The following is an 18,115-nucleotide window of genomic DNA, read 5'->3' as shown; positions in this document are numbered from 1 at the left end:
GACGGTTCAAGGGATGGTTCCCAACATCCCCTCCTCCCGTCAAGGGGCGCATTCCTCCCGCACCATGCCCATCCCCGCTTTTAGCATCAGTGGGGTGTGTGTGTGTGTGAGTGTGTGTGTGTGTGTGTGTGTGTGTGTGTAAAGGAGGGTCTCATTTTAGCCAGTCTTATGGAGACCCGTTTGCAAAGCTTCTAGCTTTATTAGCAATCACTGTTTCTCTGTAACTTGAAACAAATCCATTCAAGTTAGAATGAACTGGAGACCTGCAAGGCACCTGCCTCGATGTCCCGATCTCCTTAGCATTCAACGCATTCTCCAAATTAAAAGGACTCAATCGCGAGGCTTCGGGGACGTGGCCTGACGAGCACTGACCCCCCTCAGCCCCTCCTTCCCGGCGTCCAGGGCCCAAGCTCCAGCCCAGTTCACCTGTCTGGGAAGGGCGAGGAGTGTCCAGACCTCCGGGGATCTGGACAACCAGCTCCCACTGTGTCTTCTCCTACTTTTTTCCCGTCGCCCAGATTCTTAAGTGGTATTTTTCAGGAGGGGGAGAAGAGGGCGGGGCAGGGCCGGGCGGGGAGGGGCGTCGAGAGCTGTCACCGAGTGTCACGCTGCCCTGCCCGCCCCTCCGCCGGGGGTGTGGAGCGCGGGGAGCGCGCAGAGGCGGGCGCGTGGGGACGCGGGAGTGCGGGGTCTCCGCGAGGCGCGGCACAGGAGCGCGCGGGCCGCCTGAGCTCGGCGCGGAGCCCGGAGCCGGAGCCGGAGCCGGAGCCGGAGCCGGAGCCGCCCGTTCCCTGCGCGCCGGGCGGCAGTCCCCGTCGCGGCAGCCCGGCTCCCGGGGAGCGCCCCGGCCATGGAGCCTTCCCACAAAGACGCCGAGACGGCTGTGGCGGCGGCGGACCCCCGGGGTGCGCCCTCGTCCAGCGGGGTGGTGGTGCAGGTCCGCGAGAAGAAGGGCCCCCTGCGCGCCGCCATCCCCTACATGCCCTTCCCGGTGGCGGTCATCTGCCTCTTCCTCAACACTTTCGTGCCGGGACTGGGTAAGACGCGGCGGCGGCTCCTGCGCCCCGGGCCCACCGCAGGAGGGCGGCAGGCGAGGGACCCGGGGCGACCTCGGGCGGCGCCCACGGTTTTCGGGGCGGCACTAGCGCGCTCCAAGCGCCCCCTGGCAGGTGGCAGAAGCGCGCGGAGAGGCGCCCGCCGGGGACGGAGGCGCGGGGCCGCGCTCCCCAGACTCCTTTCGCCTCCAGCCGAGGGTGGGCGAGGTTGCCGGCTCGGAAGAGCTGAAACTTTGCGGGGAAAGTCAGAATCCAAACGCTGCGACCCGACGGCTTCCCCGACCAGGGCTGGGGTTTCTCCAGAGGCGGCGAAATCATGTTTCTTTTCTCCGCTGAGCGCACCCTTCTAACACCCCCTTTCTCCGAGAGGTGCGGGGACCCTGGGAGAAGGAGCGCAGGGGCGCGCGTGGCAGTGACCAAGCTTCTGGGCATCTGAGAAGTGGGTTGAGCTGGATAAGGGGTGGGGGACTACAAGTCAAACTTAGGAGTCTCCCTGCAGCCCTGTCTGCGTTCGCGGGGTGCGGACTGTGGGGGCCAGACCTCTTTGGCCAGAGTCTCATCTACCTCCTTCCCTAGTGCCTGCACTCTTGTAGGGCGTCAAGGAGTTGGGGGGTGATTTTGCCAGTTTGGATGCCTGTGGGTTTGGACTGCACATGACCACAGGTGACCCCATGGCTCCCTCGTGGCTCTTCCCTTTCTGAGAGAGTGGAGGCACCGGGTGGAATTCTGTATCCAACTGACTGCTTGGAGGAACCCTGATGGCATTAGTGTCCCAAATTTTAAAAGAGAGGTCCATCATAGAGATGGGGTGCAGAAGGGTGTGTAGAGGGAAGGGATGAAATTTTTCCTGATCCTCCTTTTCTTAAGCCTGTCACCAACTCTCTGCACACCTTCCCCCTCCTCCCAGCTTGCCTGCTTGGCACCAGCTGTTCTTGCTTGTTTAGAGGTCCCCACCCTTCAAAGCAACGCTCCTGTGGGGGGGGGGGCACCACCTCTGTGGCCTCTCCAGAGAAAGCCTGCCCTGAGCGTGAGTCAGCTCCCCGCCTATGGCTACAAGTTCCCAAGAACAGAGGTCAGTTGCAAGTGGTTTTGTGTTTAACTTTGACCTTTCTCAGGGCCTCATTCTTCGCTGGCTTAGCAGGGGCCTCTCACCCATTCTCGCAGGATGGATTCACTTTCCCCTTGGTGCTTATGTGTCTTTCTATGTCTCCTTTCCCTTCCTGCTCCCGGGGGCGGGGAGGGGGCAGCTGTGACCAGAGCAGCATAACTGTCAGAGCAAGAAGCCAGGTGGGCTTCAGCTGGGCTTCGCCCTTCTGTGATGCGGCTGCTTGCCCCCCCCCACCCCGCCCCGTTGGGAGTGCTCAGCTGTCCTCTCTGCACCCTTAGACACAGTGAGGGGACAAGCTGGGGTAATTTCGTTATGTCAAATTCCCACCTGCTGGAGTTAAAGCAGACTCTCCCTCTCTCCTGGGATGTGAAGATCGTGAGCAGTGCTGCATCTTGATTACACTTTTTTAAAAATTGGTGAAGTAAATGACACTTGATGGTCTTTTGAGGAAACAGACACAATGGCACCAGGTGAAAGGGGCTTCACCAAGTGAGGGAACCACTCCTGGGTGAAGGAGGGACACCTGTGGGGAACCCCACGCCCGGGCAGCAGCTGCCCTCTGGCCCCATCTCTGGGCACGGGTTGGGGGTGATTTTCTCCTGAGTACTTGTTGATCTGTCTCCTCCCTTCCCCTGCACTGGATGTCAAAGTATAAACAACAAAGCGGTCCAGGTCGTCTCCCCCACTTCCCCTCCCAGGAGTGGAGTGAGTGGTCCTAGCTCTTGGAAATCCTCTCTTCATCCTCAACCTAGATCCATTTCTTCAGGTCCTCCCTGCTTGCCCAAAGTGCCTGTGAAAACAGAACATTCATGTCTGACTTTGCCCCTTGATGAAATGCATTTTTTTCAGCTCACTATTCCCTCAACAAACACAGAGCACCTAGGGCATGGGCCGCACTCCTCACCTCTTCAGCCCTTAGCCCTGCTGCTACTCCCCCAGCTCCTGCCCCTGCCCTGGGGAACCAGCTTCTCTCCCTCTATACATTCACTTCCCTTTGTTAGATCAGAATCCTATGGGTTTTTTATGAAACCTTTCTAAGAAGCCAGGAGAAAATGAAATGAAGATAAACAAATTATAGCAGTAATAAAACAAGTGTACACACAGACTTTCAATGATGGAATCCAGGCGCTTTTTTTTTCCTTCATTTTGTCAGGCTTCTGACCCTCTGCAAAGCCAAATGGGGACTCCTGAGCTTGCTAGTGTTTCCCGTCTGTAAGAAGGGGTGCCTGTCTCTCCCAGTTGCTGGGAGGATGACATGAGACCACCAGAAGCCCAAGTTCTGGTGTGTACAAAGTGCCCTCCCCGCACCCCCCCCCCAGAAGGTGGGCTTTTCTTTCTCTAAAGAGCTGAGCATTGTCCCAACTCTGGGTATGGGTGGAGGGTTACTTTCGGAGCTTTCCTCCGGAGTACTTGATCTGTCTCCTCCCTTCCTCTGCCCAGGACGTCACAGCATGGGCAACAGAGCAGCTCAGGCAAAACTTGCCCGTGACCATCCCCTCCGGCTCCCCCTTCCCACCCCCCACCCCCACCTCTCCCAAGAGTGGTGTGAGGGCCCTTAGCTCTTAGAAATCCTCTCTTCATCTTCAGGCTGGATCTACTTCTCCTCTGTGCTTGCTCAAATCTCCTGTGAAAACTGAATATTCATGTCTGACTTTGTTCTTTGATGAAATGTACTTTTTTCAGTTCATTCACTCATTCATTCAACAAACACAGAGCACCCACCACATGCTGGGTACTGGGGATGTGAGAATGAATAATTCAGCGAAGATGTCATAAACTGTTGAGAAAAATGGGTGTGATCTTGTTTAAATTTGGTAGTGCTATGGTGATGGCAGCAGGAACAGTATTTTCGCAGCAATTTTTTCTTCCCGGATGAGGGCAGGGGACTCAGGGAAAGTCTCTGCAGGAAGCACTATAAGATCTATTATATAGACCTTGCTGAGAAAATCTATCCCATGTCCCCACACATTTGCCACTCTCACTTCATCCTCAGTATTCAGGTCAGATCATGGGCCTGTTTCCTAGAAATTTCCTTTCCTGCAAGTCCACTCCATATTTGCAAATTGGATTAGAGTGCAAGCATTGGCTGAATGAAGTCTTATTTTTTTCCTTTTATGTTGTATCTCAGATCCATCCAGTCTGCAGGATCTGCTGGGGAGAAGCCCAGTCTTTTCAATTTCCTGAGGCCTTTCAATTTCCTGAGGTCCAAGCAGTTGTGCTGGATCCCAGTCCCACCAGAAGGGGGATGTCTCTTTTCCTGGGGAGTGAATGTGAAGAAGTGATTTATGATTACTCTGACTCACCATTGGAAAAATATAGAGCACATTTTTAAAATGGATGGTGGTAAAGAGAGCCTCCCCCACTGGAGGTACCTTCCTATTCCAATAAGTAGGACATTCACACGTGTACACACAATACTCATACATGTAATGAAAGTTCACTTTCATTGGCCAGAGAGCCTATCTATTGGTCAGAGGCAAACTTATACTTTCATACTGAAAATTTATATTTACTTGATTGACTTGATGAAATGAAATTGTTGATAACTCAGACAGTGAAACTAGGTGGGAGGAGAGCTTCAATTTCCCATTAACCTTTCCATCAGACTAACATTGGCCATAGGTTTACTGTTGAGTATCCATAAGTATTTAATTTATAGAAAATATACTGACTACTCCTTGACACTTAACTAGTCTTACTTTCCCAGTAAGAGGACCACAGTCTCTCTCAACTTCTCTATTTCCTTCAGGTCTGAGATTCCGACTGATGATTAACCAACCATGCCCTATCTTTTTGCATTGTTGACTTTTTAATTGATGTTACTGTTTCAAGAATTTATTCTTTGTCTATATAAATGTATGTTCTTTACTGAAATTTAAAATTTCTCCATATATTATTTATGAATGCATATTGACTAGAATTATTCCCCTAGAACAGTCATTAGAGGTCATCTGGTTCAATGCCTTTATTGCCTTTATTTTATATATGAGGCCTTAAGATGCCAGATCCAAGGAAGTTTACTCAAATTTTTAAGAAAGTTGTTTGAGGATATATTTCAACAAAACAAGAGAGGGAACCAAAAAAGAAGATATAAAATCCAGGAAACAATGGCTTTAATTCAGGGCAGTCACGAGAAGCAACTCCAGGATCAAATAGTTCAGCCCACCTGAGAGCAATCTTCATTAGACCAGAAGAATGGAAGGTTCCAGGAAAGAGGTCACTGAGGATGGTGTGAGAAAGGGACATTCCACAGAGAAAGAGTATTATTGTGACACTGCAAGACATTAAATTTGTGATAAAAAGATAACAATAAAAAACAGAAGGTGATTAATAACCACAGTAAAGACGAAAAGCTATGAAAAAGCTTTAAGAACCAAAAATAGAGCAACCTGCTAGTTAGATTGGAGGTCATCAACCTTCAAAAAGAAGAATAGAAAGATTCCTATAAATGGAATGAGAAGGGATTTGGAGGAGGTTAGGGAAATGCATAGAAGGCACTTTTTTTTTTTTTCCTACCAATGATGAAAAAGAGAGGCAATCAGGAACTTCAGGAAAAATGAAAAAAAAAATTTCCATGAAAGACATAGTTCAAATAGGAAGTAAGTAAATATGTGGCCTGGTTTTGAGCAAGAGATGGACTGCAAGAAAGACTCCTTGAAGTGCATTGGTGTGTGTCAGTTACATGATAGGGGCTCTTAGATTCTTTTTGAATCTGCTGTGAAGAATATTGGCTAGTTCCAGTAATCTAAATGCTGCTTAGTGGTTTTCAATTTCTAGTGCCAACCACAGACAAAGCACTGCAAACTATTTAATAATAGCTAAAGGAGGATGTAAAGATTTTCACCTTGACAATGTAAAATGAAAAATACAATTTGTCCTCCCTGAAAAAAGGATACACATTCCCATGGGGTAGCCATGGGGTTTGCCCTTCTTGTGGGAGGGGAATACTCTCTCCCTGCCCATTGGTATCAGGATAGGCCATGGACTTGCTTTAACCACTTGAATGTGAGTGCAACATCATATGCCATTTGCAAACAGATACTTTAATAAGTATTGTGAAGTTGTGCCACTATTCTTTTCCCTGTCTCAAGAGAATGGCAGGTCTCAAATGGGGGTTGCATGAGAAACAAGCCAAAGTTGCAGAGATTTTGTTGTTGTAGTTGTTAGCCCAGCACAAAGTACTAAAGTTTACTAATGTGTGGAATGTGGAGTAGAGGTGTGAATGCCCTCCTCACATAAGGTGGGAGATCAAGATATGCTATCTATAGTTGATCCACCAAGAAATAAAGGTTACTGAGGTGGCAGCAATGCTACGCTAGGATGACGTGGAAACAAGAGTAGAAGGGAGATGAGGGGTGAGGTAAATAAATTAACTTTCCTGCATCATAGAAAAAGTCAATAAATGATGTCTAAAGTGGATCAACATGACAAAGCAATACATGCCTGCTCTGGAGCTTAGAAAAGCATCAAAAGAATTCCCACTTTTTTGCCATCATTTATCCTTGTCTATAGCTTATCCCCAGCAGCATACATACATGCTGAAATTGTCTCTCATCTTTTTAAAATAGCTTCTTTGATTCTATATCCTCCTCTGACGATCACCCATATCTCTGCTCCCCTTTGAGCCTGTACCCTGCAAGAGATGTCTGGATTTGTTGTCGTCAATCCCTCTTCCCCCTTGAACCTACTCTAATCATATTTTTGCCTTTAAACTATACTTACCAGGATCATCAGTCACATCCAGGTGCTGAATCCAGTGGTCAGTTCTTTGTCTTCAGCTTCCTGGACTTCTCAGGAGCATCTGACATAATAGCTCACTTTGCCTTCTTGAAATGCTCTCTTCCCTTGGTTTCTGAACTATCTCCCTCTCCTTCTTTGCTTTACACCTCATGTTTCTGTTTCCTTTGCTCATTTTGTCAACCTCTAAACTTGGGAGTCCCCCAGAGCTCTTGATCTTCTTTGATCTTGATTTTCTGTTTGATCTGGCTCTTTTTTCCACCTACACTCACTCCTTGATGCTCCTGACTTTAAATGAATATTTTTACTTTAAATGATGATTTTTTAATGATAATAATTTCCTAATCCAGATCTCCAGCTCTGAACTGAACTTTTGAATTTCATATCCCAGTGATGTCTCCCCTTGGAAACCAAAAGGCATCTAAGACTCAACTTATCCAAAATCAAGCTCTTGATCTTCTCGAAAACCTGCTTCTCCCTTGTCTTTTCCTAAAAAATGGCATCATTCTGGCAGCTCAGGCCAAAAACTGGGACTTATCCCTCACGCCTCCTCTTCTCACACCCATCCCCCGGGGTATTTCTGTCAGGAAATACCTTTGTTTCTGTTTTCAAAGTCTACTCAGTATCTGACCACTTCTTCCCACTCTGCCTCTACATCATGGTCCAAGTCTCCTTCTCCTCCTGAAGGACTGAATGGCCTCTTAAGTGGTCTGTGCACCTTGACTCATGTCCCTTACAGTTCATCCTCAATATGGCCACCAGAGTGTTCTTTTCAAAACACGACTGAGTCAGAACATGTCATGTTTGAGCTGGAAACCCTCCAGTCGCCCCCATGTCACTCAGAGTAAAAGCTCAAGTCTTTGTTATGACAAGACCCAGGGCCAGAACTATCCAAAAGAAAACATGACCCACAGATATAATCCAAAACTTTTTAATGTCTATATTAGAAAAAGTGAAAAAGAACAGAACAATGACCTTTCATAGTATGTGTTATTTAACCCAATAGATGCAAAATATTAGCATCCAACACTATTAATGTAAAGATAACCAATGAGATATTTTATATTCCTTTTTGCATATTAAGTTTTCAAACTCTGGTGTGAATTTTGCACTCACAGCGCATTTCAGTTTGGACTAGCCCCACTCAAGTGCCCACTGGCCTCGGTCAGTCCATGTCATCTGCCTCCATTTTTCAGATTCTCTCCCTCTTGCTCTCTCTGACCCAGCCCCACTGCCCTCCCTGCTGCTTCTTGAATTCTTCAGAAACACCTTCTTACTGCAAGACTCTTGCACTTGCTATTCCTTCTGCCTGAACACTTGTCCTACAGGTTTCTATGTGGCTAATTTGCTTATATCCTTATATCTTTGCTTAAATGTCACCAACTATGTGAGGCTTTCTGTTTTGGTTTGCTCAGGCTATTCAGGTGGTAGACTGAGCAGACTTAAATGACAGAAATTTATCTTCTCCTAGTTCAGGAGCTGGAAGTCCAAGATCAAGGTGTCAACAGGATTGGCTTCCTCTGAGGCCTCTCTCCTTGGCTTGTCCATGTTCATCTTCTCCCTGGTCCTCACCTCGTTGTCCCTCTCTGTGTGTGCCTGTGTCCAAATTTCTACTTCTTATAAGGATACCAGTAATATTGAACTAAGACCTATCCTAAAGACTTCATTTTAACTTAATTTACCTAAGTACTATCACATTCTGAGGGAGTGGAGGATAGAGCATCAAAATATGAATTTTGAGAGAACACAATTCAGCCCATCGGCCTTCCCAGATGATATTATTTAAAATTGCACCTCTGATGGGCGTCCCCGGTGGCGCAGCGGTTGAGCACTGGGTTGCGAAGCTGCCCGCCGCCTCTGCGGCGCCGGCTTGATCCCTGGCTGCTCCCCGGCCACCGGAGGAGGGTCCCACATGGTGTGCAGATCTCTCCTGCCGCCCGCTGCTCCCCTCAGCAGTGTGCTTCGGTCCTTCTGCCTGCTCTGCTCCCTGCTCTGGCTCTGGTGAATTCTCTCACCCTCCCACGCTTCTGACTGTACCCAGTGCATGTATAAACAAACAAACAAACAAACAAACAAATAATACATGCCTCTTTAAAAAAATAAATAAATAAAATTGCACCTCTGTACATCCCTGGTGGCACAAGGGGTTGAGCACAACATTGAAGCTATCCACAGCCTCTGCAACACAAGTTTGATCTCCCACCAAGAAGCTGCCCACATGGCGCAGCAGACCTCTCCTGTCGCGCCCGCTGCTCCCCTCAGCAGTGTATTTCAGTAAGTCTGCCTGTTCTGCTCCCCACTCTGTCTCTGGGGAATCCTCTCACCCCCTGCATCTTTTGCCTACACCCCAGTTCTTGTATGCATAAATAAATAAAATCTTTAAAAAAAATAAAATTGCACCTCTCCCCCACCTACCCCAAACTATATTTCCTTACTTCCTTTTCCTTCAAATCATTCTCACCCACTACACTATATGTTTTATTTATTTTTTTCTATTTGTCTCCCTCCACTTGAATGCATATATCATGAGGGTAAGAGTATTTTTGGTTTGGTCTGCTTCGTTTGTTGCTGTAATCTTCCACCCTAGAACAGTGCCTCATTCATAATAGATGCTGAATAAATATAAGCTGAATGGCTGGATGAATGAATGAGCTGAAACCAGAAGAAGTGATTTCCTGGGAAGCTGGGTTCAGAACAGGGAGTGCTGGGGCAGGGGATGATTGCTTTTCATTAAAAGCCTCTTTTTCCTTATTTGAATTTTTTTTTAGAAATCAAATTAAAGAATAAGAATCAATGCTAAGGAAGGGTTTTTATACACTCCTGGTAGAAATTTTAATTGGTAATTTTTTCCTCAAAAGCAGTTAACAATTTTGCAGTAAGACTCTTAAAATGTTCAGACCCTTTATTACAGCAATTCCACTCACAGGCATTCCTCCTAAGGAAACAATGAGAAACATGGACAAAATTTATGCTTAGTGATGTGCCATGAGGATTGTTTATAGTATCGAATGTTATAATCAAGCCCAGATTATAACAATAGAACTGGTAAATAAAATATAGCTGTCCACATGGTAGAATATTATACACCTGTTTAAATGGTGTTCCATTTCTGATGGCATGGCAGACATTTTTAGGCTGTCAGGAAAAGACAAAAGTTGAAAACTGCTGTTCCTGTGATCTCAAGTATTTTTTATTTGTTTAATGCTAAGGTACCTCCTTTCCCCACATTTTGGCTGCTCCTGACTCTGGAATGTATATTATCACTGATATTGAGAGAAATAAATTCTTTTTTTCTTTCTTTCATTTTCCCCCCTAAAAAGTTGCCACTAAATTAATGGTGCATTTTATGATCAACACTATCTTAAAATTAAGGAAAATATAAGGTAGGTGATGGCTAAATGGATGGATAAGTGGGAAGGAAGTATATTAAGATATTAACAGGGGATAGAAGTGTGAGTGGTTATTTTCTTCTTTATACATTTCTGTATTTTCAAAATTTTCTAAAGTGAGCACACAGTGTATCATGTTTATAATTAGAACAACTAAATAAGCATTGTTTTCAGGGTCATGATTCTCTAACGCAAATATAGTCGTGTTTTGACAATGGGGGATGCTGTAAATGCCCTGTCTGTACCCGCTCTATTTACACCCCATCAAGGTATACCCTGCGAGGTCATTTATTATCCAATGTGTAAGTGTCACTGTGCTAAGTGTTGTAGTGGGGCCAGAGGCTCCCCTGTCACTTCTGGAAGCCAAGTGACACCTGCTGAGTGGGTTTTCCGTGGGACATAGCCCATGCTGTGTTGGTCCAAGCCTGGGCAGCAAAGCTTGGAGGGGTAACCGGGTCGAGTTCAACGATATAAACAGCACCTGCATTTCTTCTGAGACTGCCAAGGATCTGAGCTGCTGGAAATGAGGAAGTTGTGTTTTTAATCAAGTGTAGAATGGGTGCTGAGCAGAGCGCTGACTTCTGTGCCATGTCACTTACCAGAAATGCCTTGTGGTCCTATTATGTGCATGTCTGTCCTTGAGCTGACACACAAAGTCAAAGATGAGCTTCCTGCCCCAGAGAGCTGACAGTCTGATGGGGAGGCAGACCGCAATAAACGTAGACAGTGGATGTGAGTTTAATGCAGAAGGAAAAGGACAGGCTGCTGGGGTCCATCTAATCCAGTTTATAGCAACGAGGGAAGGCTTTCTTGGAGAATCAGTTTCTCGGGAAATGAGCAACAGGCTGCAAAGAAAGATCTGACGTGACCAGGACTAAATAATGTTTCTAGTTTTGCACTGGACTCATCAAGTCAGAAAGCATCATGGAAGGGGGGTGAACTAGAAGTTAGCAGGCCACAGAGCTGATTCTGGCTCTTCAGTTGCAAAGGATTTTGAAGAGATCTGAGCTTCAGTTTCCCCTTCTGTAAAATGGAAACTATAATTCCTGCTTGACCACCTCATAAATTCTGTTAACTCTAAAGCACTCCAGGGAAAGAAAAGTGTATTACTACCAATTAAAAGGAAACATAATTACTATTCTTATTATTGGCAAAATTTCCTTTGTTTCCAAGATCGTTCCAGTCCCATAAGGCTCTCGGAGTGAGACCTGGGAATTCCTAGTGGGCACTGACCACACAATTTACCACACCAAGTGCGAGGTCTTGCCACTGTATTCCCCAAATCCAGGGCCTGTGTGAGCGATGTTTCTCTGCGGCTGATTTACAGTTTGGCAAGTGGTTGTGGGCATATCAAACAGGTAATAGGCGTGTACACACACACACACACACACACACACACACACACACACACACACACACCCAGGCTTTACAGACAGTTAATTTACCATAAAAATTAGAGGACAGTTCCTAGGCCTGTGTTTGAGCCTCCCAGTCTCACAAGACCAGGAAAAACCCTGGAATCCTGAAATGGTGGTTTCTAGCTGGAAACCCCATCACTTGGGCAAGGTGGGGGCAGCCTTGGGAGGATGTATGTTGGGGACAGCTATGTCTTTAACATGGGAACATCTCAGTGAGAATTGGGTGCTAGATCTCATGGCCCAGGCTGAGAAGGTTTCCTCTAAGCCATGCTGATGTTTCCAGGGGAAAGCTGAGACAATAGTGAGGGGGCAGTATTTTCTTTTTTTTTCTTTTTTAAGATTTATTTATTTATTTACACAAGCACTGGATACAGTCAGAAGCGCGGGAGGGTGAGAGAATTCACTGAGCCAGAGCGGAGAGCAGAGCAGGCAGAAGGACCAAAGTACACTGCTGAGGGGAGCAGTGGGCGGCAGGAGAGGTCTGCGCGCCATGTGGGACCCTTGCCAGTGGCCGGGGAGCAGCCGGGGATCGAACCGGCGCTGCAGAGGCTGTGGGCAGCTTCGCAACCCAGTGTTCAATCGCTGCGCCACCGGGGAGGTCTGGGCAGTATTTTCTTGATCAAAAGGCAGAACACAGAGATAAAGTATGCAGTTATTTTATAAAAGAACTTATGTTACCTTGATGAAGTCGCTTTTCTTGAAAGACATACAATGACACAAGACCAGGGTTGTCCTTGAACCTGGAATGTGTGGGGCTATGTCCTTGGGAGGCTTGGGTTATTTATTTATTTATTTATTAAGATTTATTTTATTTATTTATGCATTCAAGAGCTGGGGTGTAGGCCAGCGGTATGGGGATTGGGAGGGGGTGAGAGGATTCACCAGAGACAGAGTGGGGAGCAGCACAGGCAGACTGACTGAAATACATTGCTGAGGGGAGCAGCAGGCAAGTCAGGAGAGGTCTGCTGAGCCATGTGGGTTAGTTCCCTGGCTGGGGATTGAACTCGTGCTGCAGTGGTTGCTGATAGCTTCATAGTGTTGAGTTTTAACCCCCTTGCACCACCAGGGAGTCCCCGGCTTGGGTTATTTTTGATTGAGAAGTTTGACCCTGAGACCAAGAATAATTGGTGCTTGTGAAGACGAGCCAGTTGTGAAACCTCAGCAAACCCAGCCTGTCATTCTCCCACCTGGCAGCTCCAGGACCACTGCCCCCTTCATCTTCTGAGAGAAGGGGCCTCCTCCCATCCCCAAGGCTCTTACCCACCATCTCACCATCACTTGCCCCCAGCCTGAGAACTTCCTGCCCACCTGCCTGTGGAGAGGCTTAAGTGCCGAGGTCTAGTTAGATGAATGGTGTAGTCTGGAGAGGGCTGGCAGGACGCTGTGTGACCCACCAGTGACCCCAGCTAGTCCTGCCCCCTGGACTTCTCACTCCTGGTAGCAGTTTTATTGCGCTATTTTACATACTATAAAACTTATTCTGTCAAAGTGTCAAACCACAATTTAGCGGTTTTAGCAAATTCACAGCCTCAGAAGCTTCTTGTGACAAGAAGCGGAATTGTTTGGAAACGGTTGTGTGGTTACTGTCTTGGAGTTTTGCTAGGGCAGCATCCATGTCTCGAGGCGAGACCCACCCTGGGGCTGCAGATGGGAGCCCCAGAAGCAAGCAGCCTGGAGGCTTCCGGAACAAACATTGTTTGGGAGGTTGTCATATTTTGTTTTCTGTTATGTTTAAAAAAGAAAGCCTCTCACAGGAGGAAAACTTTCTCAATGAAAAGTAATTGCCTGGCACCCGTGATATAAGCTGAAATGTGTGGCATTTCCAAGGCGGAGTGAGCGCCTCCCTCTGGGGACAGATGGGCTCTGGCCCTGGTTGTGGGAAGTGTCCCTTGCGGCCAAGCTGCAGAAGGGAGCCCCCAACAGCATTTCAGATGGATAGGGGTCTTCCCAGGCCAGGGTGGCTCTGGTATTCCTGTTTTAATGGAAGTTCTGTGTTAGCAGATTAAGCACCTCTCCGCTCAACCTCAGCTCCAATGGTTTTTCTCTGCTGTTTTGAAATTTCTAGTCACTCCCCATTGTCCAAGGAGTTGAGTTCATAGTCCCCATGGGATCCATAGATCTCAACAACCTTCATCTACTTTCCCCTTCCTTTTATTTAGCCAAACTGGGTCATTTGCTCTTACAAGGAGCTTCATGTACATTTTTGCAGGGGAATGCCTGGAACTCCCCACCATTTTGTGAGCTGCTTCCCAAACTTCAAGGCCCCTCTCCAACGCCCGTTCTCTCCCAGCCTATCGTGACTCTCCTGGGTGGGGTGTCCCTCCTTCCTGGCACTGCTAAGGCCACTTAGAACATTTCTCTTGTTCTCCTTTCATTATTCTTGTTATTATCTATATCTTCTTATGAGAATCATTTCCTAGACCCTAGATTACCTCGAGGTAATGTTTCACTCACCTTCTACCTCCCACTGCACAAATTGGTTTTTGTGGAAGTAAAGATACATCTAAATTCTCACTTCTGGCTGTGAAGGTCCTTGTTCCTTTACCCTAGAGAGCCCTTACCCCAGGGACACAGGCTTTCATGTCACTTCTCAGCCTTCATAGCTCAAAGGGAAATAAGGGAAATTGTTCCCAGGGCTGCAGGCAACGCCAGGGAGTGCTGTGCTACAGCATGTATGTCCCCAGGAGTCCTTGGTGTTCTGGCCACTCCAAGACAGACAATGAGCAGAGGAGGACAGAGGAGCGGCATTGGCTGTCCTGCTGCTGGGGCAGAGGCCTGCTCTGTGTGAGATTCACTGGGGACAGTCAGTGTTGCTGAGAAGAATGGAGTCACCACATATGCTTTCCAGTTGCCTCACTAATGACTGTTAAGTGGGGGTGAGTGATCAGGGTGATCCATTTTAGGAAACCATTTTCATAAGGATGGGTTTGGGCAATAACCATCTAATTCAGTCTAGGGGGAAATGTTGATGAGGAGTGGGATATTTGCACAATCTTAAAGTATTTCTCCACGGAATGCTTCTAACTTGCAAGGGGAAAATATCATACCATGGAGAAACCACATAGCATCTTGATTGTGTACAAAATTAACATCATCCAAACCTTGAAAACAAAAGACGACGGTTGTATGAATCCATGCATGTGAAATGTCCAGAGTAGGCAAAGCCACAGAAAGCAATCAGTGGGAGGGTGTTGGGAAGAATGGGTTGGGGGCTAGGACTGATGTGGTGGAAGGACATGCGGAGTGATGGCTGATGGGAACAAGGCTTCTTTTGGGGGTGATGAAGATGTAAAATTGATTGCAGTGATAGTTGCACAACCCTAAATAATCTAAAAGCTACTGTATATTAAAGAGGTGGAGGTTATCATGTGTGAATTGTATCCCAAGAAAATTGCTAAAAAATTAGCATCACCAAGAAGGGACAGACAGACATCAAATGCCTCCTGATGTGAGATCCTGAGAGGTACAACTTCACTTTGTTAGCATTCCAGCCGACCATGCATCATCACCTGAATCCATTCATGGGGAAATATCAAGAAAAGCCACAGTTTGAAGGGTAGTCTACAAAAACCCTTACAAATATCATTGTCATGAGAGATTAAAGGAGACTAAGGAACATGACAACTCAGTGAAAGCATGAACTTGGGTTGGGTCTTATACTGGAGGAAAAATATACCAATGAGGACATGATTGTGACAATTGACAAAACTGGCATATGGACTGTATATAGATTAAAGATTTTTTTTTCTTTCAAAAGCTTCCACACAACAAATTAAGCCATTGATACAATGGAATGCAAAATAGATCCACAATTTTGTATCCATATTAATTTCCTATAATTGATACTGTGAATAGATAAGAGAATAGCTTTGTTTTTAGGAAATATAATCAAGGGATAAAGGAATATGAAAAATGCAACCTGTTCACAAATGGTTCAGAAAATATAATAATATGAAGAGAGGAGAGAGAACGACCAAACATACACAGAAGCATTAAAACTAGTAATCTCCATAAAGGATGGACAGGAGTTCTCTGTACTGTTCTGAAAACTTTTGAACTTACAAAAAGTGGTTTAAAATAAAAGGTAAAAATATGACATGGTTAAAATCTGAACACCCTCATGTAGATCTGGCATAATGATTGCACCTAAACCCAAACCACTCCAGGGGCCATCTGGGGGCACAGGAAGAAAGTCATGGTACAAGCTAACATTCACCTGCAGAGGCCAGACCAAAAGAGATTTTCCCAGGGACCTCCACCATTAAAACACCAAGGTCATACAACACTTTATTGTAGCCATTTGGGAGTGGGGCTCTCTTTCTGCTTCTCCAATAGTGCAGCGCGCTTCCTAGGAGGTCAGGGTGGTGCACACAGTAGATTCCCTTGTGGTGGCCCATGGGTCAGGCTGCATTTGCATCCCTCTTGGGGGCCAGTCAGGAATCTGAAATCTTCAGCCAGGGCTGGAGCAGCTCCCAATGCTTTAGAACCATGTTGGAAATGTCTTTCTTTTCTTGGTTGTTCCTTTCATTGACATCTCAGTGTGGAGTCCAGGAATCATCTATGAACCTGAAAAAAAAAAAAAAAAAAAACAATCTCAAACTAGTAACTAGTGACTGTCCAGAAGGGCATGGGAGACCTGCCCCCAGCTCTGGCTGGGTGGAACATACAAGTGGAATCTTGCCTGGAATTACCCAGTGGTTTGACTTGGAGAGAAAAACAAACATAAGATTCTGAGACCCAACTAACTGAGGTTCTAAGTCTCAAGACAGAAGGGGGGTAGTGGTGGCTGCTCCAAAGCTCAAAGGTTGGGGATGGCCAGATGATTTGGCTTGCCTTGGGCCTCAGTGCTCATGGCTGGAGTCTGAGTCTAATACATCTCAGAAGATGGACTTGGGAATTGGTTTGGGCTAAAGGAGAACAAACACAGAAAAGCCATAGCTTTGAGAAAATACCTGATGGCCTGGGCCTCCTCTTGAGTGGGACCCCAGTATGTTTTATTTTCCCTGCCAGGTTCTCATCTGAGCCCAAGGCAGCTCATGCCACACAGTGTTCTAGATTTCTCTGTGCAGGTTTCCCTGAGGACTTGAGAGCTGGGCCTACCCTGTGTCAGGACCTAGGTATTCTGGACATGCTTGGAAATAGACCAAAGCACCCCTTAAAGGCAGACCCAGGGAAGGGAGTGGGTGAGCAGTTATGTCTCCCCAGTGCTGTTTGCATCCCATTTCATATGTTGTGTGGGGTTTCCCACCCACCACCCCCAGACATCAGGGGATAGGTGCCACAAGCAATCATGAAGGAAACGCACATGATCGTTAACATATGTTAAAGATGATGAACATGGATGGGGGGAGGGTAATGGGAGGCTGTGCATTAAATTCAAGCATCTACTCTTTTGCATTATCTGATCTACCTCCCACTCTAATTTTGGGTTTTCTAATTTATCATGTGGGTTAGTCTTGTCTCTTCAACTACACCTTTTTTTGCGTCTTCCCTGGTGTGTGGCCCAGCGCAGAACATACAGCAGGCTCCCAGCCATACATGCTAAGGATGAGCTGGGAAGAAGAGGGTGGCTTCTGCTGGCCCAAGAGCCAGGACCCCAACTTCTCCCTTCAGTTCTGTCATCAGCACCCCCTCGACCTGGTGGCGCTCAGTTTCCAGATTGTACTTTGTACCATCTGGATGGTTATTATCTTGTATCTTTGTGCTGACATACTCAAAGAAGTAAAACGGGGACTGTATGTACCACGTACCCCTAAGTCAAGGAGTGAATGGAGGTTCTGTTCCCAGAAGCAGGCCCTGCAGCAATGGCTGATCTCACCCTTCCCTGTTCTGAAGGAGGGAGTCCTGCCCTTGTGGAGGTGGGCAGGGCGGCTTCCACCGTCTCCTTCTTTTCTCTTCCCTTCCCTGGCCTGCCCTGCCCCATCAGGCTGGCCTCTCTGGCCTGCCTCACCTGCTCCAGGTGTGCTGACCAGTGGGCAGCACTGGCGGGGGTGAAGGGAAGGAAGTAAAAGGTTGGGTGTAGGTTCCCCTGGCTGCCTTGGGCTATGACTCTGTGGCTGTGGCTTCTCTCCTGCAGCCCCAATTCCTCCACCCCAGCCCTCTCAGGAGTGGAACGGAAACTCCTTCCCTCACCCTGCCCTTCAGGCAGGGGCCAGGAGGCCTCTCTCTTCGGTTGTTAGTTCTCCTGGTCCTGCCAGGCCTGGGTCAATAGCCCTGGCTCAAGTCTCCATTTGGTCCTGCACCCCGCTGCACTAGGTACTCCCGCGGCTCTCCACCCCTCCCGCTAGGGCCCCTCCCCCCAGTTTTCCTAAAGAAGTTGGTTTCTAACCCGGTCTACCTCCTGGAAGCTCTGCAACAGCCAGTACGCGGAGCCAGAGCTTCCTGCCCGTCTGAAAAGCTGAGAAGCGT

General features: G+C 47.2%; 1 protein-coding gene across 1 annotated transcript in view; it reads left to right on the top strand.

Annotated features, from left to right (window-relative positions):
* The first annotated feature begins 850 nt into the window (after positions 1-850).
* Positions 851-18,115, top strand: part of STUM (stum, mechanosensory transduction mediator homolog) — a 63,358-nt gene continuing 46,093 nt past the window's right edge. The window contains exon 1 of the mRNA XM_037510344.1: positions 851-1,037. Within this exon, the coding sequence (XP_037366241.1) occupies positions 851-1,037 (187 nt within the window). The remainder of the gene's footprint in view (positions 1,038-18,115) is intronic.

The sequence above is a fragment of the Talpa occidentalis genome, unplaced genomic scaffold (assembly GCF_014898055.3).
Source record: "Talpa occidentalis isolate TD23 unplaced genomic scaffold, MPIMG_talOcc4v2.1 talOcc4.14, whole genome shotgun sequence".
In the NCBI taxonomy this organism is placed as follows: Eukaryota; Metazoa; Chordata; class Mammalia; order Eulipotyphla; family Talpidae; genus Talpa; species Talpa occidentalis.
This window is presented reverse-complemented; position numbering and strand designations above follow the sequence as displayed.